We start from the raw sequence: 27,820 nt of genomic DNA, 5'->3' as shown, positions 1-27,820 counted from the left end.
TATGTTTTCATTTATATCGCAGGTCATTAGTATCTACATCGAGTTCTTGTCAATATTTCTCTAGTTTATCAAAAACAAATATACAATTATGTTATCATATAATTTCGCTAGTTTTGTTTCTCAAAAAACCTTTATGTTATAACAAAAATACTATTTTTACGCCAAATTTATCCTTTGCTGGATTGTGAAATTTTAATGGAAAATTATAGCACTATGTTTCTACGATTCTATTAACAAATGTTTGCTTCTCATAGAAAATTGATTTATTATAGCTTTGTTTATATTCAATATAATAGCCTCTTGTAATAAAGTGCAACATTCATTACAGATCTTCCATATGAGTTTACAATTGCAAAATAATTCTCACATTTGGCAACACGGGAATCTTGGACAAGTCATTTGATGATTTTAATAACTTTTATGTAAGAATAAAGGTGAAATATATAGAATAAATATTTATACACAGACATGATAATTGATACAGCATCTCTCGGTTATCAGATCGCTGGGACCGGTTGTGTAATCTTACAATCGCTGCACACACGCACAAAAAACTATATCCATAACAATTGACCGCGATTGAGAATATGATAAAAGTGATAAATATCTTATAAAGTCGACTGATTCAACTTTCGATCTCAAATAAGATGCAAAACTTATCTATTTCACGCAGGAATAGAAAAAGGAAAATTTTTGCAATTTTGTAACCAAAGCAAAAATCGATTTTATAATTTGACAACTTTACAATCGGTGATGTCACTTCATCAACTTTTCTTTTCAGAAATATTATGATTTATCGCAATTGTGCAAACTTCTGACAAGTGAGTATATATGTAGATATCTAAATGGAAAATTAATTGGTATTTAATATAATATGTGTGTGCATATGTGTGGATACGCACTTCCATATGTATGCATCATATATGCATCAAAAATCATAATGTTTTACTTATGCATTATAGACTATGCGGTATTTTTTATTAAATTTTACATAAAAATAAATCATTTAGCTGTTATTAAAACAAAAATCAAAGCGAAACTGTACAGTCCTACTTACGCGTTTACATCAGTTTTGTTTATTTGAAGAAAAAAAAAAACAATAAAAAGAGAATTCTAGTGAAGAAATAAAATATGAATAATGAAATTCAATTTTGTATTTCGTAAAAATGAGAACATATTTTTTTACTTATATATCATCATAATCTAAGACATTTTGTATATCTCGTTATTTTTCGATGATGATGATGGTGATGCTAATTACACAATGTATCTAGAAAACATTTAGTACATACATATTTATCCGAAGATTCATCGATCGACTTTTAAACCTTTGATCGTTTACGCGCGATCGCGTCTTCCACGGCTTTCAGTTGCTTCAACAATTCCTCGCGACGCGAGCTCACCTTTTTGACGGCCTTGGCCGCCGCCGCAGCTACTTGCGCTTTGCTGTCAATCAACGGCGGTGACTCAAGAGGTCGTTTTTTACCTGCTATAAGCGCGCTACGATCGATTTTTTTTACCGCTGTGGCGTTGCTCGCAGGTTTCAATGTGAGTTTAATCTGTTGCTTTGCACCGCTCAACTTCAATGCGTCGATGCCTTTGGAATCTTTACGTGTTATCGGTGGTGTTGAACCTTTCCTTCTACGTGCCTCACTGGAGGATGACGAGTAGCTCGATTCGCTTGAATCGCTGCTGCTTCCGCTGCTCTCCGATCCAGAACTACTGCGAAACGATTTAGAATGTGCTTTTCTCTCCTTTTCTTTTCTTTGTCTTCATGATGCATAATAGCGTCAGAAATTAGGAAAAAAGGCACACATTATAAAAATAAATTAATTAATTGAACTAATTGTAATGTTAATTTGTAATGTCATTAAATTAAATTTTTTTTTTCATTTTTATAACATTTCAATATTAAGTTGTTTTAAATTTATAAATTAAAAATTAATTTTGCTCACCTAGATCTCGAGCGGCTTTTAATGATTTTTGCTACAGCAGCTGCAGCCATAGCAGCTTTTTGCTCTCTAGCTTTTTCATGATGACGCTGATGAGAAGAAACTGGGCTTGGAGCAGGTGGATTCAATCCGGCCCGTCGATGCAGAGTACCCGTTGTAGGAGAGATAGATCCTTTGGGTGGACGAGGAGATGGAGCAGGGGGATTCATTAGCATGGCGCCTCGCTGAGGTGCAGCTGGAGGATTGGAGGGTGGTGAAGTGATAACAGTTTTGGTTTTGCCAGTGGAACGGGTTCTAGTGGGAGGTGATGGTGAACGGGACCTGGATAGGGAGTCGTAAGAACTGTAGCTAGAACGGCTCGAGCTACGGCTAGAACTAAAAAGATTATATTCTTATACATTTTTTTTATGTACAGAATGAAAATAATTATGAAAAAATTATTCAATGATTTGTGAACTTATCCATGAATCAATATCAATATTTTCATAGCAACTTTCTATTTTCATGTAAGTTAATCCCTCCCTTTGTACATGTTAATGGACATTTTCCAAAAAGGGACCAATTCACTCAAATATAAAACTGAGAAAACGATAAAGTTTTATATAAATTCAAAATTTCCATCTATGATAGAAAATAACAATTAATTTTCTACAAAAAAGAACCAACTTACTTGAACCTACTTAGCAGATATTTAAACTATTAATAATTGAATGTTGCTTCAGTGCATCCTAATAGATATTGCTAGATTTACAATGCGACTTAAGTATCTAATAAAATAAAATATTGCAAGATTTCAGTTTTTTAATTTTTAAGAGTCGATTTTTTCTGTAGAAAGCTATCCAATTATAATATAAAAACAAAAGAATTATCAGAAATTAATTATACATAATTGTTTTATCATGTTATTATCTTTCTAAGAGATATTCTATTTGTCAACCTTATGTCAAAACTCAATTGATATTATTTTGTACTATTGTACTCTTTTTCATATTCTTTAAATAATCTTAATTTATTCTAATTGCTCAATATTACTGTCACTTTTTAATTATATTTGAAATAATATGATAAGATAATCTTTTATTTTCATATCATAACTGATAAACAACCATGAATAGATAATATTATAATTTACACTATCATCAAATTAGAAAATGCTTTAAAGATTTTACTTTAAAGACTCTCAAACTTTTGTGTAAAGATTATCTAAATTCTTTAATTAAACATTTTTAATTTAGTTTAATGAATATTATAAGGCTGTGTGTAGAATGTTTAAACTACTATTTTGTTACACCCTATATGATAAATATAATGCGCGCGTGTACACACATACACATTAACAATAAATAGTTGAATGAAAAATGTGTAAGTAGTTTTTGATTAATATTTATCATTTATAATTTTCTTTCCCCTTACTCTATCATCTCTTCATAAAAAAAATATTATGAAATATAATCTCGATAAGTTATCTCACTTTTTAATAAATAATATTTTTTTTACAGTTTTAGACGCTCTTTTCTTTTTTTCCTTTAATACTAATATTTAGGCAAGAATGATCAATCGCAAGTACGAATAATACCTCGTTGAAGAATAAGAAGAGCCCGAAGAGTATGATTGTCGGCGAGATCGTCGCGATGACGTATTGCGATGCATGGTGCTCGGAGACTTGCGTCGCATCCACGGATCTGCCCATTCGTCACCTCTGCCTCTTTCCACAGGAGGTGGTTCCTCTTCTCGCCAAGGTTTCGTCGGCGGAATACGTTCTACAATAACTTCCCGCGATGGGCGTTTATGTTTCTTCTCATACTTCTCATAATAGTCTCGCTCTCTGTCGCGCTCACGATCTCGTTCTCTTTCTCGGTCGCGGCTGTGCGGTGGCGGAGAAACGGAGGTCGTGCCGCGTGGAATCGCGTGATAATCAACACGTTCTCGATACTCGCGAGAATCTTTATAGTGCACTCTCCTGGTGAATAAAAATAAAAGTAAAAATGAACAGGTTTAATCAAGTAACGATGATTATTATATAATAATAAACTTATGCTTTTAAAAGAAATTTTCTTCTTTTAGAATTTATAGTTAATATAGTTTCATTTGTCTCACCTATAATAATCAGATGACACAGTTGGAGGAGGATAATATCCCTCAGGCTCATCAGCAGTATATGTGTCTGGTGTAGGCCTAGACGATGGTACTCTGCGTTGTGGCCATCTTTCAACAGGGGGCTCGGGACTAGCCGCTCTAACATAATATCCTGCTTCTCTATCTAGTTCATCTTGTCCTAAACTCAAGTTCATTTTCTTCTCTTCAAAGTCCATGTCTGATTCCTTGCGTTTATTTGCTTTACGCATCATCTAAAATTTGGTTTAATTAGTTTAATTTGAAAGATTAAAATTTCTTTTAAGAAACTTGCTTTAAGATATTATTATAATTGTTTATAAAATTTATCAAAAAATAATTATATATGTAATACTGTGTACAATTTTATTTTGTAATAATAATTTAACAATAATAATTTTATTTTGTAATAATAACTTACTTCCTTAGCATGGCGCAGACCACGTTCCCAGGCAGATTCAGTTGGAGTTTCTTCTACTTTAGGTGTATGTGTAGGAGCACCATAACCAGGTAATGATCGAATATTTGGTCGGTCGATGTGTGGTCTATATTCATGTGGCGTGACGGCGTGTGGCGGATATGCCATAGGCCTCACCATATCGAACATAGTGTAGTTACCTTTATCTGTCACTCCTGGATGCAAAAATCTACAGCTAACACCCCATGTACATTGTCCTCGATTATAAAAACGACACACGGGTCTCGGTTCAGTTTCCTCTGGTCGTGCATCATCTCCATCGCTAAGCTCTCCTTCCTCTAATTCAGACTCCTCTTTCTCTCCTTCCTCTCCCTCTTCTTTATCATTCATTTCATTAGATTCCCTTGACTTCATTTTATCCTTGTCTTTATCCTTGTCTCTATCTTTCTCCATATTTTCTTTAATGTCTTTTGTACCTGATGCTTCAGTTTCACCTATAATTATTATCATTTACAGTGATTGTAATTTTAAAATAATACATAATGTGATTTTTCTTTAATATAACGTTTCATAATGTTTCGCAAATATAATTAAGATAATATTCAAATATATGTGTGCAATTTTGAAATTAATAATAAAGTTGATTTAAAACTCTTTAAATTCTCATAATGCATTTACCTTCATCACGTTCGTCTTTCCATTGACCATCAGCTTCAAAGTCTAGTTGTTCACTTTCTTCCGTCAAGCCAACCGCTGCAGTTTTATCTTCTTTTTGTATATTTTCTTCATTGTTAACAATTTCTTTTTTTACGTCCTGTTCTTGAGGTTTATCTATTTCTATGTTCTGCTCAATAGATTCCTCAGGACCATCTATACTTTCGAGATCCGACACATCTGATAAATCTTCGCCATGAGTAATAGGTGCAGGTTTAGATTTAGACATCGGCTCTGGTTCGTCCTCGATGTCTCCATCCGAGATTTGTTCACCGTCTAATTCGTTAAATGAACCGTTCTTCTCTTCATCTTCGTCAGGAGAACGAGGACCTGAATGCGCCGGCGAATGTTTATCTGATTCTTGATCGTCCATAGGAGACGCTGGACCAGATTTGAACGACTTTGGTGAACTCCTCGGTGATATCAAGGACTTTACAGAACTGGGACCCGATCTGGGCGATTTTGGCGAACTTTGTCTGGATTCGCTATTTTTGTACGAATATGATTTTAACGAGTTATCAGCGGACCTTTGTATATCCCCTTCGAAATCAGAGGCTTTCGATTCGCCGTCTTCAAAGCGCATAGATTTGGAATCATTCGGAGGAGAAAGACATGATCCGTTGTCCTGTATAAGAGATCGGGATGAACTATGATCCGATTGAGGTGACTCAATAGAGTTGTTTCCCGAATGATGAGACTTTGGTGACTCGAATGGGCGATACGTTGAGGGGCCCATTGATACACCAATGGGCGATGCTGGATGGAGATATGTTGGCGACAAGGGTGACGGTGACATTGGCGGTGGAGATTTCGATAAACTACGCAACGATCTTGGAGAACCTTCTTCACTGGGAGACATTATCCCAGACCTTTGTGATTTCGGTGATAATGGGATGGATCTCGGCGATTTAGATTCCACACCCGACAATGGCGATCCAAGAGGTGACTTTCCTCCGGATGTGATGGAACTCGCCGCAGATTTTCGTCGTTCAGATCCCGAGGAATGATGCGAATAGTGTGACGATGTTACTTCATCCGTGATAGTAAGTCGATTCCTACCTCCATCGTATCCTTCCGAGGAAGTGCTCTCTGAACCAGAGTCCGACATAGTTGTTGAAACTATTTCAGCCTGTAAAATAATGAAGTTTATTAAAAGATGGCAGATAACTTTAGACAAACGGGAACAGGAATGTCTTGATTAAATCTTTAAGTGTAACCCATTCACAAATTTCTTTCTTACTTGGTAACGTTAATTGCCTTTTGTTTTTAGGCGTTTCACCGACCGAATGTGTAGCACTGAAAAATCTGCATCAATAGCAACGCAGGGCTTACCTGTGTCAATCAGAGCCTGTGAAGTATTCGCTCTTGATGGCACAACGCGCGCGATCCATATCGTGTCGAACATACTTTTTATGTCACAACTTTTGACAACTTTTGTTTTATCAAAAACTTTTATACTTTATTATACTTATTAACTTTGTTTGTCACATATATAATACATACTGTTTTTTTTTGTCGGGTTTTCTTGCGCGGAACTTTTTAGTGTCGATTTAAACTTTCAACAACTTGAACACAACACAAACTAAGAAAGTACCGATAAATCACGAACCGTTTTTATACTGCACTAGAAACTATAGCGAACGAACTTTCAACCTGAAAGAATATCTTTTGGGCCTGGAGAAAGAAAGAGAACAGGAAAGGACTAGGCACAAGTTGAACAACAGAGAACATGAAGAAAGCTTAAAGTGCAATAATAGCACGTCCCAATAGTGTCACTCTAATTATTTTTGGCAAAATATAATTCAATCAATATTGTAGACAATAAACCATAAATACTTTGTTGTTTAAAAAAAAATACATTATAAATTCTTTATAAATTTCAATACTTTCTTCTTGTATTATACTTTAATCAGAATTAAACTTTGCCATGTGCAATTATGATAACATTTTCATGAACATTAATTGCTGATAAAAAAAAACTTACATTGTGTGCACATAATTGCTATAAAACGACAATAAAATCTCAACAGTAATGATTGCAGTAACAATGTTTAATTAATAATCAACAGAAAAAAAATCATTTATTATATTAAGTTAAACATTCAATATATTCTATATACATATTTCCTAAATTCTTATTTTTGTTTTGTTTTATACTTTAAGATGGAAAGATGTATAAAATATGTGTACGAAACATATACTAGCCTGTTTATATCTAGACAATTTTCTTTTACTCGTTAATAAAAAGAATAGTCAATACAGATATTATTTTCAAGGAGAGCATAAAAGAGGTTAAGACGATAACGATGACAATATCGCGTCGAGGCTATACTACTGCGATCGAGACTGCGAGATGAGGATAGTGATAGCTGTGACATTTTTTTTTTCTTCTTTTTCATTTTTCTTTCTCCCTTTTACGAGACGTATATTGTATTTCGATATCCTGCCCGTGCTGAGAGTATCATCATGGGCCTCTTACCTTGGTCGCGAGTATATGCCTGTGAAGCCTTAGGAGATTTCGAGACTCCGAGGCTTTCCAAGGCGGCCGGCGTCACCCGCAGAAATTAACGTTCACACCAGTACGAAAAGCGTGTCTGGGCACTAAATCGTTTCCCCAGGGCGATGTACAACGGGCCTACACCCGTCCGGTTATCAGACGTCCCTCTCGTTCTATCGCAGGAGAACCTGTCGGTCGACGAAGACTATCGAAGGGAGAAGGGAACAAAGCACAAACGAAGTCGAGGAGAATGCAAAATCCTCCAACATCAAGTTTCTCGACCGTGGAACCTAACCGATACTAGATGGGCATTAGCACAGTATATACAGTAGCGCTCTCTGTCAGCATCTCTAATGTCAGCGTACCTAAAAATGAACTGCACATGCGCGGACTTGGTAGGTAACCAATCATGATGGAGTGATTTTCTGTCTTAGTTCCTTTCTATTGACGCTCTCTCTCTCTTTCTCTCTCTCTCAATCTTATGGATATGTCCATATTAGAATTAGATATTTGACTAATTTGACTATTCAGAAAAAAGGGAACTAAAATTGCTATGTCTTAATTGGTCAAATTTAAATCTTCAATCTTTAATCTCAATTTTTAATGCGTAGTCTGAAGGGCATTCTAGAATGAAGATAGGAGGCCTTAAGTCGTAAAAAGTTGACCAATGACAGTTAAATGTGAGAAGAAAAATCAAATATGATTGGTTAATTTTTTACGGCTCAAGGTTTACTACTGCATTGTAGATGACTCTTAAAGATGTATTTTGAGATGCGACGCACATGTCATTAACACTGTAAAGTTTCTTTGTTCTGATTGGTCAATCAGTCTTCCAACACTTATAACTCTAAATTGATAGGCTCTTTACCGCTTACTCTATTGCGCATGCGCAGGATTTGTCCTATTCGCTACGATTCTATCGCAGAAAACGTGCAAGGGTCGTACAGGATCGTGTAGAAAAAAATCTGACCTACGTTGTATACATTGTGATCGGATTTCGATCTTAATTAATTTCTTGTATGTTTTTATATTTGATTACAGAGGATTATATTACGTGTGTTCCATTGATATTCAAGTTTCATAAAACGCAACAGTTGAGTGAAATGACGAGGACGCTCGTTTGAGTGATTTAATGAGAGTAATTCGTTGACTCTGCAGCCATTGATGATGAAGAGCCGATCTCACACATGCGGTGAAAATCGTAAGTAAATATTTTTGCCGTACTTTTCGCAAATATTCTGTTCTTCTTCACGCATTATTCTGACTTACATTTCTTTCCTTCTCTCCTTTCCCCTTCCTATCTCTTTCTTTCAACTTGATGCTATGTGCACATATATATGTACTAATTTTTGGCATGCAAATTGTATTCTATTAAAATTTTTCAAGCATTATCTATTAGAAATTTTGCAGAATAATAAACAGAAAATAGACACATATAACAAATTGTACTGTTAATGACATATAAGAACTTAGATCTTTTAATTACATAAAAATATATATTATAATTAAAAATATATCTTTTATCATTGGTCAATTAAAATCTTTCAAACTTTTAATATAAAATTGTTTAAATTATATAATTAAAAATAAGCAAAAATATAATTTACGCATTACTTTATAAATAATTTTTCTATTACAGAAATTGTTACAACAAAAGGAGTATGCATATACAATCTTCATAAAAAGATTATCACAATAATCCTCTACATGATATAATTATATATTTATATATATATATATATATATATGGATACATATACATGTGTGTCTTTATTACATTTATAAATGACATAAATGTATTACATATATACTGAATCAAGGATATAGATAATTATGTTGGAGAATCAGTTATTAGCAAAAACAATGAATAGCGACAATAAAGATAACAATATGAATCCAGAATCGGAACATAAATTTATTATGAATATGACTCCATTGGATAGAAGTAGATTCTTTTTGAAACGACGATTTAGATCACCCAGAGTGCTCAGTAAATCAGTTCCACTAAGAAGTACAAGTTTACTTCATCAAAGAATGAATAGATCCTTGAACTTTGATATTATTAGTCCAAGGAAAGATAAGTTATTAAAATATTCAAGTTCGTATTTAGACAATGATTCTTTTGATGCAAGCAAATCATTGCGAGACTTATCTAGATCGGCTAAAATAATGAGAGCACTTAATTTCAATCGTGATTCGTTTTATCACAGAAACGTGAATATAAAAAAGTCATTGAATTTTGACTCGTCTCCAAGTCCACAGAAGACCAATAATGTTGATATAAGTTCACCTACTGATTCAATTACATCGTCACCTATGTTAGATAAATCCTTGAGGCTTGATTCAAGTTCGAATGATTCAAGTTCTGTCGCTAGTAACATGTTTATTGCATCTTTGGAGTCAATTGATGAAAATCAGAATCAAACGCCTCAGCAAAATCGAAAATTTGCTAAAATATCGAGCAGTAGGAAAATTAATACAGAAGAAAATGCAGACGATTCAGGATCATCTTGTTCTACATCATCGCTTCGAAGCAATCTTAAAGAAAAAATTGACGACATTGTACACATATCACAAACACCTGATTTACAATCTCTCAAGCGAGAGAATAGATCAAGAGCATTTGGTGTTATAGTTGCAAGTACACCCAGAAATTTATCTCAGGAATTCAATCAAGATGTACATAATAGATCACATACACCTGAGAATATGATAGATTTAATCCCAGAAAGTATGAGTGCTATTAAGAAGAGCCATAAAAAGGTATTATACAATTCATGCAATATTGCAATTTTCTTTCCTTTTCTATTTTCATTTTTAAACTATTTTGTGTGAAGATATATATGTATTGCTACAACTTTGTACATTTAATTATCACCTTGATAAATTTAGATATAAATGTAAATATTTCAATTAATTTCTTCTCAAAAGTCAATATATTGAGCAATATTTCATATGTATTTTTATAATTGTGCATACATGATAATATGTATTTTTTCATTGTTATTATATTGTACATAATGAGCAGCAATAAATTGACACATACAATCTTGTAATTCATAGAAAGAAGTAATGATCTGTTTTTGTTAATAAAAATAAATCAAACTAATAATTTTTATATGAGCTACTAAAAAGGTCTTTATAAATTAATACTTCTATATTCATTTTTCTCACTTTGTATCTACATTTTTATTAATTCTGAGGCATTGCATAATTTTGTAATTGATATATTAATATTTCTATTTTAAAAGGAGAAGCTGTATGGTTATGAAGAACGATCATTTACACAGCAGAAAAATGTTCCTGCCAGAAACGGAGATACAAGTTTGGAATCAATAGCAATGGATATATCTGAAATTCCTAGTTGTAGTAAGGTTTTTGTAAAAAAATCTAAAAAAAAAGAAAAAACTGTTAAAAAAGCGCTTATTTATGATTTAGACGATAAACTTTCTGAGCCTGGAGTTTTTGAGCACAATACACAGCGAAAAGCCATGTCAAAGGAAAAAAATTCTTTAGGAAATAGATTGAAAGATGATAAAACGCAGAACATTGATTCAAGCGATTATGAGAAGTGTGAAGAAAATATGCAACATGAAGACAATATACATCCTATAAATTATGATGATAAAATACAAGATCATTCTATGGAGAACATCTGCGATAAAAATACATGTCGGTCATCTTCGGAAAAAAATTCGTCAAGTATTTGCAACGTGATGGATGCGAACAGAGCAGTATCTCCAGAACCTAATTCAACTATTCCTCAACATTCTAATGGAGCAGCTACACCTGAAAACAACATGAATATTATAGAGCATATATTCACAGAATCGATTAAAAAATCACATAAAAAGATTAAACATGAAAATAGAAAAACTTCATTAAAATCCAAGATTCTTTACCAGAAAATGGAAAGAGTACAACCTGAAGTATCAGTTCAAAATACTTTTAATGATGATCAGTGTGAAGATAACAGAAATGAAACAGTTGCAATTTCCTTAAGCTCGCAAAATCGGCCGTGTACACCTGACAACGCAAATTCAAGCAGACTCTTATTATCTGAATTTAAATCAGTTAAAAAATCACATAAAAAAGACAAGTACAGCAAAAGAATTTCCGGTCTCGCTAAATGCCATAAATATCATCACGAGTATCATAAAAAATATGAGAATTCATTACAAGATAATGAACACGAAGAAACAAATACTAGCAAAACTTTACATAGGAATGAATCACTCGAGTTAAACGAATCTCTTGACGTGTCACCCAAAAAGAAAAAAAAGTCAACGAACGTGTCCTTTGAAAGCGATGTGCGCAAGTTATTATACTCTTCCAAATCGCCATCTTTGAGATGTAACAATACAAATGATGAATTTAAAATTTATACTCCTACCAGAAAAGTAACGTCATCAAATCGGTTTACAAATCGTCTTTGTGCAGACGGAATGTCGCAAGAACAAAATGAATCTGCACCAACTACATCGGAAATCGATACAAAGGAAATTGATTGTTCCAGATGTATGACACCAATCGCACGTTGTTTGAAAAAACCAAGAGAAAGCAAAGATTTTACATATGCTAGCACTAAAGAGGTTGAGACTGATGCATCTGTTTCGAGCGATGGACCAGCGGATTTTACAGATCTGACAGATGAAAATGGTAGATCAACTCCGGTAAATATGTCGACGATAGAATTACTTTGTAATATAGATTCTATTAAAAAATCACATAAGAAAGATAAGCATAGTCGTAGTATATGCAAGAGACCAGTTTTGTGGAAGGAAAAATCGTATATCGAAGAAACTGGAAATGTCAATTTTACAAGTATGTTGAAACAACATACACCTTTAAAACATATGGATGTTGACAATGATTGTGCCAAACCGGGAACGTGCAGTAATACGCGTGATGAAGAAGGGAAGAAGAAAAGCAAATGCTATAAAGAAATTAGTTACGACGATTCTCAACCATCTACGAGTCGAGTAAGAGATAGTATCGATCTAGAAACCGTGAAATTAGAACTGAATACAACACCTCCAAATGATTTAAACGCGACGAATTTCGTCAAGCTGTTGCATACAATTTCCATTAAAAAATCGCATAAAAAGGAACGTGACTGTAACGCGCAAGCCAAGTATATTTTGATGAACGAGGAACACGAATTGTCTGACGATGGATCGATATTCGACGAAGAGGATAAATTAGATTTTATTGAAAATTAGAGACAAATATACACAGAAAGACAGAGAGAGAGAGAGAGAGAGAGAGAGAAAGAAAGATAGTGACAATGAAATGTACATATAAACTAGAATAAGAATTACTAGATATTTTGTTGGCGGATAAGAGAGTAAAAACACCATACAAGAGAATTGAACATTATGTTTATTTTGAATATTGTTAGTGCACATCTGTTTATCTATTTCGATGACAATTTGTCGAAATTTTTGTCCTAGTAAACTGAATACATATATATTAATTGATAAACTATTAAACTTAGAGAACACTTTGCATAAGGAACTTTGTGTTTAAAAAAAATATTAAATGACTATAAAATATAGTTATCTGTTAATTATTTTTTACTAGAATTCTTTATTCATAGACTCAAGTGAATCTAACAAAAAATGAATAAACACATATATCTGTAACTGAAGTATAACTGAAATGATTATAACATAACTGAAATAATTAAAAAAAAATGAATTGTTGTGTATTATGAGTAAAAGATTTAAATTAAATTATAATACTACAGTATCACAGATATAATTACTATTAGTATGTGATTAAGATAGTGTCTTTTTCAAAGACATTGATTTGTTACATAGATATATGTATACATAAATGTATACTTTACTTAACTGATACACTAACAGTATTCGAAACTTATAATAATGTTTAATTCTCAGAGCATTATATATCTATCCAACATAGAAATAAGCTTAATGTTCTCCCTTAGGTTAATATCTTTCCGATTGTATTGTTTTTATGGAATATCTTTACTTATGGATTTTTAAGTCTGTTATAACATACTTAATTTCAATAATATTAGTTTCTGTAGATTTTATATATTGCATTTTTTGTTACATTTTCGTATATAATTTATAAAAAGAAACATTTCGAAAAAAGTAATGCAATTATTCCAATAATAGTTGAATGTTACGTCTGCATTTACTTATTTGACATTTGGTTTAATATCAATCTTATAGTATATCAGTTTATAATAGTTACATATATATTTAAACAATTATACATTAAAAATTATCAATAAAGTATTATGATGGCATTAAATGTGAAACAGTTAGGATTTATCTAAATAGGGTATTGCTGAATAATCTATATTTTTGTAGTATTATATATAAGATATTGAAACAAATACATAACTTTTTACTTGAATTATATATACAAAAGCTTTCTTTTCTATATATATGTATATACATATGTAGGAAGAGAAAAAGGTATAATGTCAAAATTCACTGCTGATTGCAAGATATACAGTTTTAAAGATTTTATCATAATTGCATAATACAAAGAAAAAAAAACATAACTCTGATAAGTTTTTCTCTCTATTGATATAAAGTACTATTTTTTACATCTGAAATATTCTTTTTTTATATCTAATAAATTCTCAATACATTGTCTGATGGCTTTTCATAGACATAATTACTGTGAACTCTGTTTACCATATCTATAATTATAACTACAGAATATATAGTTGGAATAAAATTATAATGATGCTATATGACGAAATGATCAGACAAATATGTCAAATTATTTCGCTCATTCTCTCGATATCTAAAAAATAGAATCAACACGTTTTTTTCATGAACATGTTTTTTATGAGATATAAAACTATGATCTAGTATTACATGTACCTATATAATTTTTAATAAGTCAATTCACGTCGCAAAACGAATAAATAAAATATATTTTTAACAAAATACTTATATTTTTCCATACATTACAACATGAAATCGTAAGTTTTGTCGATAAATAAAAAAATATATATTTTTCAATACTTATAAAATGCACGTGGTCGCCAATATATAATACCACGTGGACAAAGTGGCGTGCAAAAGAACAGCACAAAAGACTCCGAGAGAAGGATGACCATAAACGCATAAAATGTATAGATGGAGTTGTGTTACTTAAATGGACGCCGTTCTTTGCGCATGCGTAATGCAGTGAAATAACAAAAGGAAATTTTCGTCCAATCAGTCGCTTCGAAGACAATTTAGTAACCACGTGAAGCGTACCCTTCTTCACATTATTTTCTCCCAGTTCACTACAGTTTCTTGCGTTGTTCTTCCGGTGCCAGCTCGTGCACATTACACATTGATTATAATTAGCGGGGTCCACGTTTCGTGTCGTAAGACTTAAAGGTATGTCTTTAATATAGAATTCAAGTTTATATAAGAAAATATTTCTTATTTTGAATTACTCGAACATTATTGAATTTAAATAAATCACGTACTTGTCCGATTGCATTTTATAAATTCGTCGTATTATTGGATACCTATTGGTTGCGTCGCATTCGTGCAAAAAATATCACATATAAATATATCCAAAATAACGTATAATCGTGTTGTTTTCTACTTTTTCCTTATATTTTACTAAAAAATTGATAACCTTTGATATAGAATACTAGATTTCTCTTTCACACACATGCCGAATACAATAGGTTATGCCGTTTGAAAATATAAATATGTATCGTAGATACATGTGTTTTTATATATATAAAATACGCAATATATCAATTATCACGCTTTGCGCGAATGTTACTTTATATATATATATATAAAATAAATATAACACTTGGTAATATTAGATACGCATTTAGAATTTATTCTTTTATGATGATATTATTTATTCACCATCTTTCGACTGAATGATTGTGATGGTATATTTTCTTCTGAGCATAATTAGCATATAGAGTAATTCTGTTATACAAATTAATTGCATTAATATTTTAATAGAAATATCTATATTTTGCAGAATGCGTTACGTGGCCGCTTATATGTTGGCTGTTTTGGGAGGCAAAGCCTCGCCAAGCCAAAATGACATTGAAAAGATTTTATCGTCGGTTGGAATCGAAACAGATGCTGAAAAACTAAAAAAAGTTATTTCAGAATTGAATGGAAAGAGCATTGATGAATTGATTGCCAAGGGTATGTTAACATATTTCTTCCAATACTATCTTATTTTAAAAAATGTATATTTCATTTTTCTATATAAAACAAACTAAATATAACTATGATTTTAGGCAGGGAAAAGTTATCGTCCATGCCAGTTGGTGGAGCAGCTGCTGTGGGTGCCGCTGCAGCTCCTGCCAGTGGTGCGGCAGCTCCTGTTGAGGAAAAGAAAGGTACATTTAATTCTGTACTAATTTTAAAAATCTAATACTAATAGTAGTTCTATTAATCCAAATAGTAGTATTAACATATTTTATAATGCTACAAATAATTTTTACTTTAACAGAGGAGAAGAAGCCTGCTAAAGAAGAATCTGAATCTGAAGACGACGACATGGGCTTTGGTCTGTTTGACTAAAAAAAAAGTTTTTTTTTTATCACCAAAAGAAAACGTGCTACATTCTGTGGCAGTGGTATGAATGATAACAACAAAATATTGTATAAAATGTACAAAATTAATACCACTGCTGGAGAATAAAAGCATATTTTAAATTGAAAATTAAATTTCTGCACATCTATCCTTTCCTGAGAGTATCTTCTATGTCTCTAATTGTAGATGCATTAAAATACATAAAATGTAACGATGATAACTTTTAGAATGTACAGAAAAAAAATATAATTAGAGAGAAGAAAAGAAAATGTAATTTCTCTAATCTACTGTGTATATAGAACGTGTAGTCTCGTTCGTAGCGACGTAGAAGAAGAGTAGGGGAAGGGGAGGGGGGTGATGCGCGAGATTTACCACTGAATCCAATCGTGTCAAATCGCGCCTGTATTCTTCCGCTAGTATCGAGGCTCGAGGCTCTCGTCGGGTTCGGCGTCAACACGATTGGAATTGTTCCGCGCTAATTGTCCAAGAGAAGGAAAGAATACCGGTTTTAATTGATAATCAATCGCCGTTATATATTTATAGTGCGATTTGTGTGACGCAAGGTGCGATCGAACCACGAAGAACCGCCAAGAAATTCTCATACGCGGGAACTATTTCGAGATAGAGGGGCGGCGTTGGCGGCCATGATGGGTGTCAGCGGCGAGTAGCATTCGCTCTCCAGTCAGTTGGTTTTGCGCTTTTAATGATTGATGTTGAGCATTCGGGGATAAAAGGTGCACGATACACGGGAATAGGTCGTAAATAGATTGCAGTCGGGAGGTTTGCGGAAGCCGTACGGCTGATTGATCTGTCAAAGAGGACAGCGGCTGAAAGATCTCTCTTTCTTGGAGATTTTTTTCGAATATAATTCGGCAAAAATGACGCAGCTACTACCCATAAGGTTCCAAGAACACCTTCAGGTACGTCATCAATATCGCTAAGATATTTCGAGGAACGAGAACTCGTCAAGATAATACTAGATGTGCATTAGCCTTTTTTTTTTTTTTTTCATCTTTCCTTCTCGGACATTTTTTCAACGATCGTTTGTCGTGAGTCTAAAGTCTTTATCTCGTTTCGAATTGAATCGACACGTTTACTCGCGTGTCTTTTTCCAACGGAAGTGCAATTTCTGCGCGATTGACGTTACTTTGACAGTCCCAATGACCTCGTACACCTCGCGTATGATTCAATGACATTACTCGGCTCGTTAAATGGCTCGTGCGTTCGCAGCTGCGCTCGCACGGCAAATTTCGTGGCACAGGTTAATCATCCCCGATACACGCTCAATTGACGTGTATATCACGGATAAAGTGAACAAATCGAGTTATGTACTTTGTCTTTTCAACAGCGAATGATGAGCCTAAGATTATCGTGGATCTGTCGTCGGCGCATACGCCCCTTGCTTCCGCTTTTACCGAAACTTAACATTTCTTATTAAATGTCATTTTTTTTCCATCCGCTATTCCACGATTTTCAATACCAGCACTCGTGCGTTTTATAAGTTTTCGTATTAATATTTTTCTTGTTAAATGTAAGAAATAATTTTTTAAAATGTAAATCTTGTGTATAGTCTACTTGTATATAATAAGTATTTTATACGTCATATTTTTTTGTAGAAATGCAAACATATTTAACAACATAGTTATTACAACACATGATATTGTTGAAATGTTATGACATTATAAACTTAACTTCATGGATATTTTATTGTGTGTGGTTATATATATATTACTAATAAGTAATAGCATATTTATGTAATCAGGATATCACATTATGACTCATTTACTATAGAGAAAAATATAACTTGATATATTGCTTCTAATAAACATCTCAACTTTTAGATATTTATTATATATAAAAGATATTATTAATAAAGTCAGTTTAATATAAAGAGTTCTTTTTAAAGAATAAACAATAAAATTGATTATATATTTAGTTCACAATATATATTCTTCTCTATATACAAAAATGATTGTAGGAATTGAAAGAATATGAAAAAAAAGCATTATTTATCTGTTATTTCTTATTTTTATAGCTTACAGCTGTGGGAATTAACGCCAGTAATGTCAGCTTTAATACACTTACTATGGAATCTGATAAATTTATTTGCGTTAGAGAAAAAGTTGGTGACACTGCCCAGGTAGTTATTATTGATATGAATGATTCTGCTAATCCTATCAGACGACCAATATCTGCTGATTCTGCAATTATGAATCCAGCTAGTAAAGTCATTGCTCTGAAAGGTATGTACACACATAGAAATGTTTAATAGTTTAATAATTTAGAAAAAAGCAGTATGAAATAAAACTTGTAGAGATTAATTTTGCTTTAATACTCTGAAGAATAAAATGTATCAATTTGATTTTCCCTAAAAAAAGTCTTGAGGATTGTAATTCTTTCTAGCAATAAAAATAGTAAAAGAAAGAAAATATGTAAACAAATGTAAGAGAGAAATATTTATTTTTGTTTGATTAGCTATGAAGACACTACAAATTTTCAACATTGAAATGAAGTCAAAAATGAAAGCTCATACCATGACAGAAGATGTGGTTTTTTGGAAATGGATATCACTGAACACATTGGCATTAGTAACGGAAACTGCAGTGTATCATTGGTCCATGGAAGGCGATTCGACGCCGAATAAGATGTTTGAACGTCATTCGTCATTAAACGGTTGCCAGATTATCAATTACAGGACAGATCCAAAACAAACGTGGCTATTATTGATTGGTATTTCGGCGCAGCATAACAGAGTAGTCGGTGCTATGCAGCTTTACTCGGTGGAACGGAAATGCTCGCAACCGATTGAAGGGCACGCTGCCTCCTTCGCTCAATTCAAAATGGAAGGAAACGCAGAGCCCAGCAATCTGTTTTGTTTCGCCGTTAGGACGGTTCAAGGAGCGAAGCTTCATATCATCGAAGTGGGTCAACCACCCGCCGGTAATCATCCATTTCCGAAGAAAGCAGTGGACGTATTCTTTCCGCCTGAGGCCGGAAATGATTTCCCCGTAGCTATGCAAGTTAGCTCAAAGTACGACGTCATATATTTAATCACAAAGTACGGTTATATACATATGTATGATATCGAGTCGGCGACTTGTATATTTATGAATCGTATTTCGGGAGAGACTATCTTTGTCACTGCTCCGCACGAGGCATCCGGTGGTATAATAGGAGTAAATCGAAAGGGCCAAGTCTTATCTGTTTCTGTGGACGAAGAAAATATAATCCCATATATCAACGGAGTGTTGCAGAATTCGGAGTTGGCATTACGAATGGCCGTGAGAAATAACTTATCGGGAGCTGAAGACTTGTTTGTTAGAAAATTCAACATGCTTTTCCAAAATGGTCAGTACGCGGAAGCGGCAAAAGTTGCGGCTAATGCTCCTAAAGGGATACTTCGAACACCTGCGACTATTCAACGATTTCAACAAGTTCCGACTACTCAGGGTCAAACATCTCCTCTTCTACAATATTTTGGAATTCTTTTGGATCAGGGACAATTGAACAAGTATGAATCGCTGGAATTATGTCGTCCGGTACTAGTTCAAAACCGTAAACAACTGCTAGAGAAGTGGCTGAAGGAAGATAAGCTGGAATGCAGCGAAGAACTGGGGGATCTGGTAAAACAAGCAGATCCTACATTGGCGCTTAGTGTCTACTTGAGAGCCAATGTTCCCAACAAGGTCATCCAATGCTTCGCGGAGACTGGCCAATTTCAGAAGATTGTTCTTTATGCCAAGAAGGTCTCGTATACACCCGACTATATATTTCTCTTGCGGAATGTCATGAGGATTAATCCTGATCAAGGTGTAGCGTTCGCGCAGATGCTGGTCCAAGACGATGAACCATTGGCCGACATCAATCAAATTGTCGATATATTTATGGAACAAAACATGGTGCAGCAGTGTACAGCGTTCCTGCTGGACGCGCTCAAGAACAATCGGCCGAGCGAGGGTGCTTTACAGACTCGTCTCTTAGAGATGAATTTAATGTCCGCTCCGCAAGTCGCTGACGCTATATTAGGCAATCAGATGTTTACCCATTATGACCGAGCTCATGTCGCGCAATTGTGCGAGAAGGCTGGCTTGCTGCAACGTGCGCTTGAACACTATACCGATTTATATGACATTAAGAGAGCAGTAGTGCATACGCACTTGCTTTCTCCCGATTGGCTCGTAGGTTTCTTCGGGACTTTGTCCGTAGAAGATTCCCTTGAATGTTTGAAAGCTATGATGACGGCTAATATAAGACAGAATTTGCAAATCTGTATACAGATTGCGACCAAGTATCACGAGCAATTGACAACTAAGGCATTGATAGATTTGTTTGAGAGTTTCAAGTCTTACGAAGGTTTATTTTACTTTTTGGGCTCAATTGTAAACTTCAGCCAAGATCAAGAAGTGCACTTCAAGTATATCCAAGCGGCGTGCAAGACTGGTCAGATTAAGGAGGTAGAACGTATATGTCGGGAGAGCAATTGTTACAATCCGGAACGCGTTAAGAATTTCCTGAAGGAAGCAAAGCTATCTGATCAGTTACCCTTGATAATCGTATGTGATCGATTTGATTTTGTTCATGATCTCGTTCTTTACCTCTATCGCAATAACTTGCAAAAATATATCGAGATATATGTCCAAAAAGTTAATCCGTCGCGTTTACCAGTGGTCGTGGGCGGTCTATTGGACGTTGACTGCTCGGAGGATATCATTAAGAACTTAATACTGGTGGTGCGTGGACAATTTTCCACCGACGAATTGGTCGAGGAGGTCGAGAAGAGAAACAGGTTGAAGCTCTTGCTGCCGTGGTTGGAATCTCGCGTTCATGAGGGCTGTGTAGAACCCGCGACGCACAATGCATTGGCCAAGATTTACATCGACAGCAATAACAATCCTGAAAGATTTCTCAAAGAGAATCAATTCTACGACAGCAGAGTCGTCGGCAAGTATTGTGAGAAACGCGATCCCCATTTGGCTTGCATTGCGTATGAGCGTGGTCAATGTGATCGCGAGCTGATAAGCGTGTGTAACGAAAATAGTCTGTTCAAGAGCGAGGCGAGATACCTAGTGAGACGTAGAGACCCCGATCTTTGGGCGGAAGTTCTTTTAGAGAGCAATCCCTACAAGCGACCGTTGATTGATCAAGTTGTTCAGACGGCATTGTCCGAGACGCAAGATCCCGAAGATATATCGGTTACTGTTAAAGCTTTCATGACTGCTGATCTACCTAACGAGTTGATCGAGCTTCTCGAGAAGATAGTGCTGGATAGCAGTGTGTTCAGCGATCATCGTAACTTGCAGAATCTTTTAATATTAACGGCCATCAAGGCCGATCGTACACGTGTTATGGAATATATTAATCGCTTGGATAATTATGACGCTCCGGATATTGCCAATATTGCCATTAACAACGAGCTTTACGAGGAAGCATTCGCCATCTTTAAAAAGTTTGACGTTAACACATCAGCTATCCAGGTTCTAATAGAGCAGGTCGGCAACTTGGACAGAGCTTATGAATTTGCAGAAAGGTATACAATATATGTGTGTATGCATATATCCTTTTTATGTTTATACAATAACACATAATGGACTGTTTTTACGCGTTATAGATGCAACGAGTCACCAGTATGGTCACAACTCGCCAGGGCTCAATTACAACAGGGTTTGGTGAAGGAAGCGATCGACAGTTTTATTAAAGCAGACGATCCGTCAGCCTATGTAGACGTAGTCGAGACCGCACATCGGACTTCGCATTGGGAAGATTTGGTCCGTTATCTCCAAATGGCCCGTAAAAAGGCACGCGAGTCCTTCATCGAGAGCGAACTTATATATGCGTACGCGCGAACCAATAGACTCGCGGATCTCGAGGAATTTATATCTGGCCCGAATCACGCCGATATACAGAAGGTAAAAAGAATCATTCGTATTCGTGAGAGCAATTTGAGAGGTTTCTGTTAAATCTATTCTTTCTTTACAGATTGGCGATAGATGTTTCGATGATAAGATGTATGATGCCGCAAAGCTACTCTACAACAATGTATCGAACTTCGCGCGATTGGCAATAACGCTCGTTCATCTGAAGGAATTTCAAGGTGCCGTTGATAGTGCGCGCAAAGCCAACTCGACGCGCACTTGGAAGGAAGTTTGTTTCGCTTGCGTGGACAGCGGTGAATTTCGTTTAGCCCAAATGTGCGGCCTGCATATAGTCGTACATGCAGATGAGCTTGAAGATTTGATCAATTACTACCAAGATCGCGGACACTTTGAGGAACTCATTAATCTTCTCGAGGCTGCTTTAGGACTCGAACGGGCTCATATGGGAATGTTTACCGAGCTGGCTATTCTCTATAGTAAATACAAACCTCAACGAATGAGAGAACATTTGGAACTCTTCTGGTCGCGCGTCAACATTCCGAAGGTATATTTTATTTAAAATCGATTGCGAATAATAATTTATTAATTACTTAACGGAAAACAATTTATTTACTTTAGGTATTACGTGCGGCAGAGCAAGCACATCTGTGGGCCGAGCTGGTGTTTTTGTATGACAAGTACGAGGAATACGACAACGCGGTTCTCGCGATGATGCAACATCCTACGGAAGCTTGGCGAGAGGGTCATTTCAAGGACGTAATTACTAAAGTTGCGAACGTCGAACTCTACTATAAGGCTATACAGTTCTACGTGGAATATAAACCCCTTCTTTTGAACGATATTCTACTCGTTCTTGCTCCGCGCATGGATCATACTAGATCAGTGGCGTACTTTACGAGAACTGGCCATTTGCAATTAGTAAAACCGTATTTGAGATCAGTTCAGGCTCTCAACAACAAAGCTATTAATGAAGCCTTAAATGGCTTGCTGATTGACGAAGAGGATTACCAAGGTCTTCGAACGTCGATCGATGCGTTCGATAATTTTGATAATATCGCGTTAGCACAGCAGCTTGAGAAGCATGAATTGATAGAGTTTAGAAGAATTGCCGCATACCTGTATAAGGGAAATAATAGATGGAAGCAATCTGTAGAACTTTGCAAGAAGGATCGACTCTTTAGGTAACATTGCACGATTATCCGCTAGAAAATATTTTTACGATAAGTATGTATAAATATGGATCTCTTTTAATCACTAATTTAATAACAGAGATGCTATGGAATACGCGGCGGAATCTCGGAATGCAGAAGTTGCCGAGGAATTGCTCGAGTGGTTCTTAGAGAGAGGTTCCAAGGACTGCTTTGCAGCATGTCTATTTCATTGCTACGATCTACTTCATCCAGATGTCATCTTGGAACTCGCATGGAGACATCGTATTTTACATTTCGCGATGCCGTATCTTATACAAGTTGCACGGGAATATATCACTAAGGTAAACAAAAATATTATTCAGTTATGCATTTAATTCTATATATCGTAGACATTAACATTATTCATATAATATTAAATATATTTGATGTAGGTCGATAAATTAGAAGAAGCTGAAAGCCGACGTATCGAAGAAACCGACCATCAAGAACATAAGCCTATGATTATGCGTAAGTAATTTCGTCTTATCTCGTTATCACGTGTGACAATACACTGTTTTTTTATATTAACGATATTTTTCTCTGTTGCATATGATTGTCACGGCTACAGCGGAACCTCAGCTAATGTTAACTGCAGGGCCTGGAATGATGGCACCTGGTTATGCACCTCAGAATGTATACGGTACACCTGCACAAGTGTATGCGTCCACCGCAGCCTATCAAGGTTACGGTATGTGAAATACATTTAACGGGACAGATCAACAAAGTCTACTTTTCTATAAAGTTTAGGTAGAATGAGATATATATCGTTTGGTTAGCTTATTAATATATCGTATCAATAAAGCGCGAATACGAATTATAATATCATTAGAAACACGAAGAAATTGCCACGTTTAGAGATCATGATTACAAATAATGTAACAAATAATAACGAAATATATTAGGAGAGAAAGCTATCACACGCTATCTAAATGTGAATTATTGTTATTTATAAGAGAAACGACAAGGAGCAAAACTATCATATTTCACAATTCAAATTGTTATTTAAACCAGAGATCTTGTGAAAACAATATTATTTAAAAGAATTAAAAAAAGAAAATTTTTTTTTTAATATGCTAAGATTTTTCTATCGAATTTAATTGTTGCACAGTCAATATAAAAAAATTACGTTATATGTATGTATGTTGTATGTAAGCAGATAATAATTTTGCAATTCTCTTTGCTCGCACATATACGTGCGTCTACGTGCCTTTCTTTTGGCTATTAATGAGAAGCAAACTTTTTTCGACGATATCGAATTCTAGATAGCAAAATCAACTGTAGATCTTTAAATCACAATTTCCATAACTGCAAATTACACAATGCTTTTTATTAAGTAAAATTGTTTTCGCGATTTGCTTCAAATATTCTCATCTATATCAGAGAAGCTTTCAGCTTTGAAAGTTAATCTCTTAATTTTTTTTTTATCTTGAAAATCTATAACAGCTCATTTGAGTATATGGTTTAGAAACGTTGTAGCGTGTGGTAAATCATAATGAAATTAAAGAGTGTCCTCGCAAAATTGAAATGTAATAAGAGTATCTTTTAGATTGGATAGATCAATATTGTGAGACGAGATTCTTAAAAAAAAAAAAAAATGGACAAAATCTGTAGACATTTCAGAATATGTTGGCGTCTATAGTACATAAACATCGTTCTAGATCTACTTGTGTGTATATTTGCTTGAACAGAGGTACATGTTCGCAGTTAGTTTAATTTGCGTAAACGAACGACACAAAAACAAATAATAGATATTGAAACTGATGGCAAGATCTTATTGTCTTATTAATGTATTGAAATATATAAAGTAGTTTGAGTTTTCGCCCGATCTTCGTATGTATCATGCTTTCGACCTTTTGTTATTCACTATACAAGTGAAGACAGTTATGATTTAGAGTTGGAAATATATAAAGATATTTAAGAATTGGAACAAAGTATAATACACCCACAAGATCGTCTCTATCATGTCGTATTATATATGTTTTAATAATATTTTGTACTCGTTTCAATTTCATGTAGTATGTGTGCATAGTATCTTATTTGAAATTATTAATCGTTAATCATTATATAGCTTGTTACAAACTATGCCTAAATTGTGCAAGTATTAAGATAAATTAGATCGCAATACTTCTAGAAAAATGATAAAGCCATGTTGTATCTCTGTTACACTCATGTTTTTAAAAATATTTATGTTGCGTGTATAAAGTGCTACATTGATGCATCAAGGTCAATACATGAGACATGGCAGAAAACGAAGAAAAACAGATATTAATTTTGTAATACGTCTTACCTTTAACATTCCTAAAGTTGCCCTACGTAAATTTATATCATTTAGTGATATCTCGTTTATGTGTTACATATAAGATATAATGGTTTATATAATATATAGTCCTTTTTTTATTTTAAAGTACGAAGCGAAAGTTAATTATATCGCGACGAAATAGTCGAATTATTACTATGTCCAAGTAAAAATACGTAATAGTGAAAGAGCAGATATATGACGTTTTTTCTTCATCTCACTTTATTCATCTCTATTGTTCAAACTTTCGTTTTGCTACTCCACAGTTGATCTTGCAGTGATTCAGCTGTGTATATATCATAAAAATATTATGTTGAATAAAGGTCAAGCAACACATGACCTGGTACTTTTCATCTAAATTTAGCCAATGGAATTGTAGATTGATTAACAAATAGTTGTACTAATTGAAAATAATTATCAATGTATCAGTGTCATGTTTGGTCACTGTGGTTCTAATGGAATATGGGTGAAAAAAGACGCTTCCAAAGTATAAATACATTATTGTTTAGTAGCACATCTCTTCATATAGATACATGCAAAGATATACACACACACACACACACACACACACATACACATACACATACATTATACATAAATATAAAATGCTATATTATATAAATACTGTAACATGTAAGTAGTAAATATATCAATTCTGTAATTGTAATATTCTATAATAATAATCTGCAGAAGAATAATGAAAGATATGGAAATAAATAATTCTAAAACATCTGCATGAGATTAAGCAAACTTGAGAAAAAGAATTATTGTTAATTATATACATATATATAATTTATAGATTAATTTTTGTCACATTCTTCAAGTACTTCGCGAGATAACTTTTTTATGAAGATTTTTGTTAATATAAGAATCAATGCATCTATACAGGACAATGTCTCTAGCAATAAATTTATTAGTATGTTATGTTATAAATATTTACAATATCACAATTGAACTACTCTTGTATTTTTGTATTTTTTAACTGCTCGTTCTACAGGTCTTATAGCAAGTTGTCGTCCAAATGCTTTTAATATTACACCATTGTCTAAGTGAATATGAATTTTCACTACATCTTTTGGTATTGCTGAAAATAAAATTCAGTAAAACGTTATTGACAATATGAAAAAAACTTACTATAAACTTTATAAAAAATTTGTTGCATTAATATATATATATATATATGCATAGTAGAAAAAAAGAGAAACTAAGTTTACATGTTATAAGCATTATATAGTATATTTCTACTATAGAAAAATCACATATATCTGCAAATGTATTTAGCATGCCGCTTACTTCGAATAACATTGTCCAGCCCACAAATCCTAAAAGTGTTTTTTGTATCTTGTATGACAATTCCTGTAAGTCCTACCAAAGTTGGGCATTTTGATTTATCAATTGAAATTTTAGCACCATGGAAATCAGCTTTTATCAATTGCTGATTTACATTCTCCCAATTTGGATTATGGGAATTTTCAGGTATACTGGTAAATGATTCGACACCAAGCATTTTTCGCATATAGCTCAACCATAATTGGTTTAAGGGCAAAAGATCTGAATATTTTATTTTGTTACCAGCTTTGCCCAAATCCAAATGTAATCTTTTCCTAGCTGATAAGAATTTGCCTCTTTGATCTCTTTTTCGCTTGCGTTTTACTTTGAACTTATTAAATATAAACGTCTGAAAATTTCCATGAAAGTTAATTGACTGTGTAATTATTTGTTCCATTTATCTTGTTACAAACCTTACCTTTCGCATCTCGTCTGAAATAGATTTACAATCAGATGGTGGCAACAAGTTTTGTAAAAAGTTGACCACATATTGCTCACTGTTTTCGCAGATTTTAATATGATTAGTTAGATTCCTAGGAAGTGGCGTGCACAATTCTGAAAATAATAGTTGATATTTAAATAAGAGAGAAAAGGAATTATGTATTTAATATTGCTAAACATGTATATTTGACTGATATTTACTCGTTTGTTGCGACATAATTTTGTTACACGTGTCTTTAAATTAATTCAATTTATTTGTATACAACGTGTCAAGCGTCAAGCGTCAAGCATGCACTTTCAGATAATAGATGGCATGATCGGACATCAGACATGATCACGTGATATTTACAATCCTTCCTTTTTTGCACATGTGCAATGTATTGGGAGATGAAGGAACAAGCCTCACGCATGCGTAGTAGCTACAAATCTAACCTGTCATTTTT

General features: G+C 34.0%; 5 protein-coding genes across 10 annotated transcripts; 3 read left to right on the top strand and 2 right to left on the bottom strand.

Moving 5' to 3' along the window:
• Positions 1-240: 240 nt before the first annotated feature.
• On the bottom strand, positions 241-7,987 carry LOC140669180 (uncharacterized). 5 transcript variants are annotated; one of them, XM_072898759.1, is made up of 8 exons: positions 7,676-7,987; positions 6,529-6,870; positions 5,161-6,325; positions 4,486-4,976; positions 4,050-4,300; positions 3,529-3,912; positions 1,956-2,327; positions 241-1,770 (listed from the first exon to the last, which is right to left on the bottom strand). In XM_072898759.1, the coding sequence occupies exons 3-8, from the start codon at positions 6,302-6,304 to the stop codon at positions 1,323-1,325; spliced, it is 3,090 nt and encodes a 1,029-aa protein (XP_072754860.1). In that variant the 5' UTR covers positions 6,305-6,325; positions 6,529-6,870; positions 7,676-7,987; the 3' UTR covers positions 241-1,322. The 5 variants fall into 5 exon arrangements, with proteins under 5 accessions (XP_072754860.1, XP_072754859.1, XP_072754857.1 ...); XM_072898758.1 differs by having other exon boundaries at positions 6,529-6,849; XM_072898756.1 differs by lacking the exon at positions 6,529-6,870.
• A 623-nt stretch (positions 7,988-8,610) lies between these two features.
• Positions 8,611-12,942, top strand: LOC140669458 (uncharacterized). Of its 2 annotated transcripts, XM_072899320.1 has the most exons (4): positions 8,611-8,894; positions 9,333-10,456; positions 10,945-11,062; positions 11,132-12,942. In XM_072899320.1, the coding sequence occupies exons 2-4, from the start codon at positions 9,527-9,529 to the stop codon at positions 12,913-12,915; spliced, it is 2,832 nt and encodes a 943-aa protein (XP_072755421.1). In that variant the 5' UTR covers positions 8,611-8,894; positions 9,333-9,526; the 3' UTR covers positions 12,916-12,942. The 2 variants fall into 2 exon arrangements, with proteins under 2 accessions (XP_072755421.1, XP_072755420.1); XM_072899319.1 differs by having other exon boundaries at positions 10,945-12,942.
• A 1,976-nt stretch (positions 12,943-14,918) lies between these two features.
• On the top strand, positions 14,919-16,382 carry Rplp2 (ribosomal protein LP2). The gene is made up of 4 exons (XM_072898960.1): positions 14,919-15,069; positions 15,683-15,855; positions 15,951-16,052; positions 16,166-16,382. The coding sequence occupies exons 2-4, from the start codon at positions 15,684-15,686 to the stop codon at positions 16,234-16,236; spliced, it is 345 nt and encodes a 114-aa protein (XP_072755061.1). The 5' UTR covers positions 14,919-15,069; position 15,683; the 3' UTR covers positions 16,237-16,382.
• Positions 16,383-16,648: 266 nt separating this feature from the next.
• On the top strand, positions 16,649-25,232 carry Chc (clathrin heavy chain). The gene is made up of 9 exons (XM_072898951.1): positions 16,649-17,168; positions 18,284-18,491; positions 18,724-21,775; positions 21,857-22,154; positions 22,225-22,665; positions 22,740-23,302; positions 23,391-23,613; positions 23,704-23,779; positions 23,880-25,232. The coding sequence occupies exons 1-9, from the start codon at positions 17,127-17,129 to the stop codon at positions 24,005-24,007; spliced, it is 5,031 nt and encodes a 1,676-aa protein (XP_072755052.1). The 5' UTR covers positions 16,649-17,126; the 3' UTR covers positions 24,008-25,232.
• Positions 25,233-25,344: 112 nt separating this feature from the next.
• Pop4 (ribonuclease P/MRP subunit POP4) lies at positions 25,345-27,729 on the bottom strand. The gene is made up of 4 exons (XM_072898959.1): positions 27,579-27,729; positions 27,355-27,491; positions 26,901-27,285; positions 25,345-26,691 (listed from the first exon to the last, which is right to left on the bottom strand). Exons 1-4 carry the CDS (start codon positions 27,592-27,594, stop codon positions 26,552-26,554), a joined length of 678 nt encoding a protein of 225 aa, XP_072755060.1. The 5' UTR covers positions 27,595-27,729; the 3' UTR covers positions 25,345-26,551.
• Between the last annotated feature and the right edge of the window lie 91 nt (positions 27,730-27,820).

This window comes from Anoplolepis gracilipes, chromosome 9, assembly GCF_047496725.1.
Source record: "Anoplolepis gracilipes chromosome 9, ASM4749672v1, whole genome shotgun sequence".
Taxonomy (NCBI): Eukaryota; Metazoa; Arthropoda; class Insecta; order Hymenoptera; family Formicidae; genus Anoplolepis; species Anoplolepis gracilipes.
This window is presented reverse-complemented; position numbering and strand designations above follow the sequence as displayed.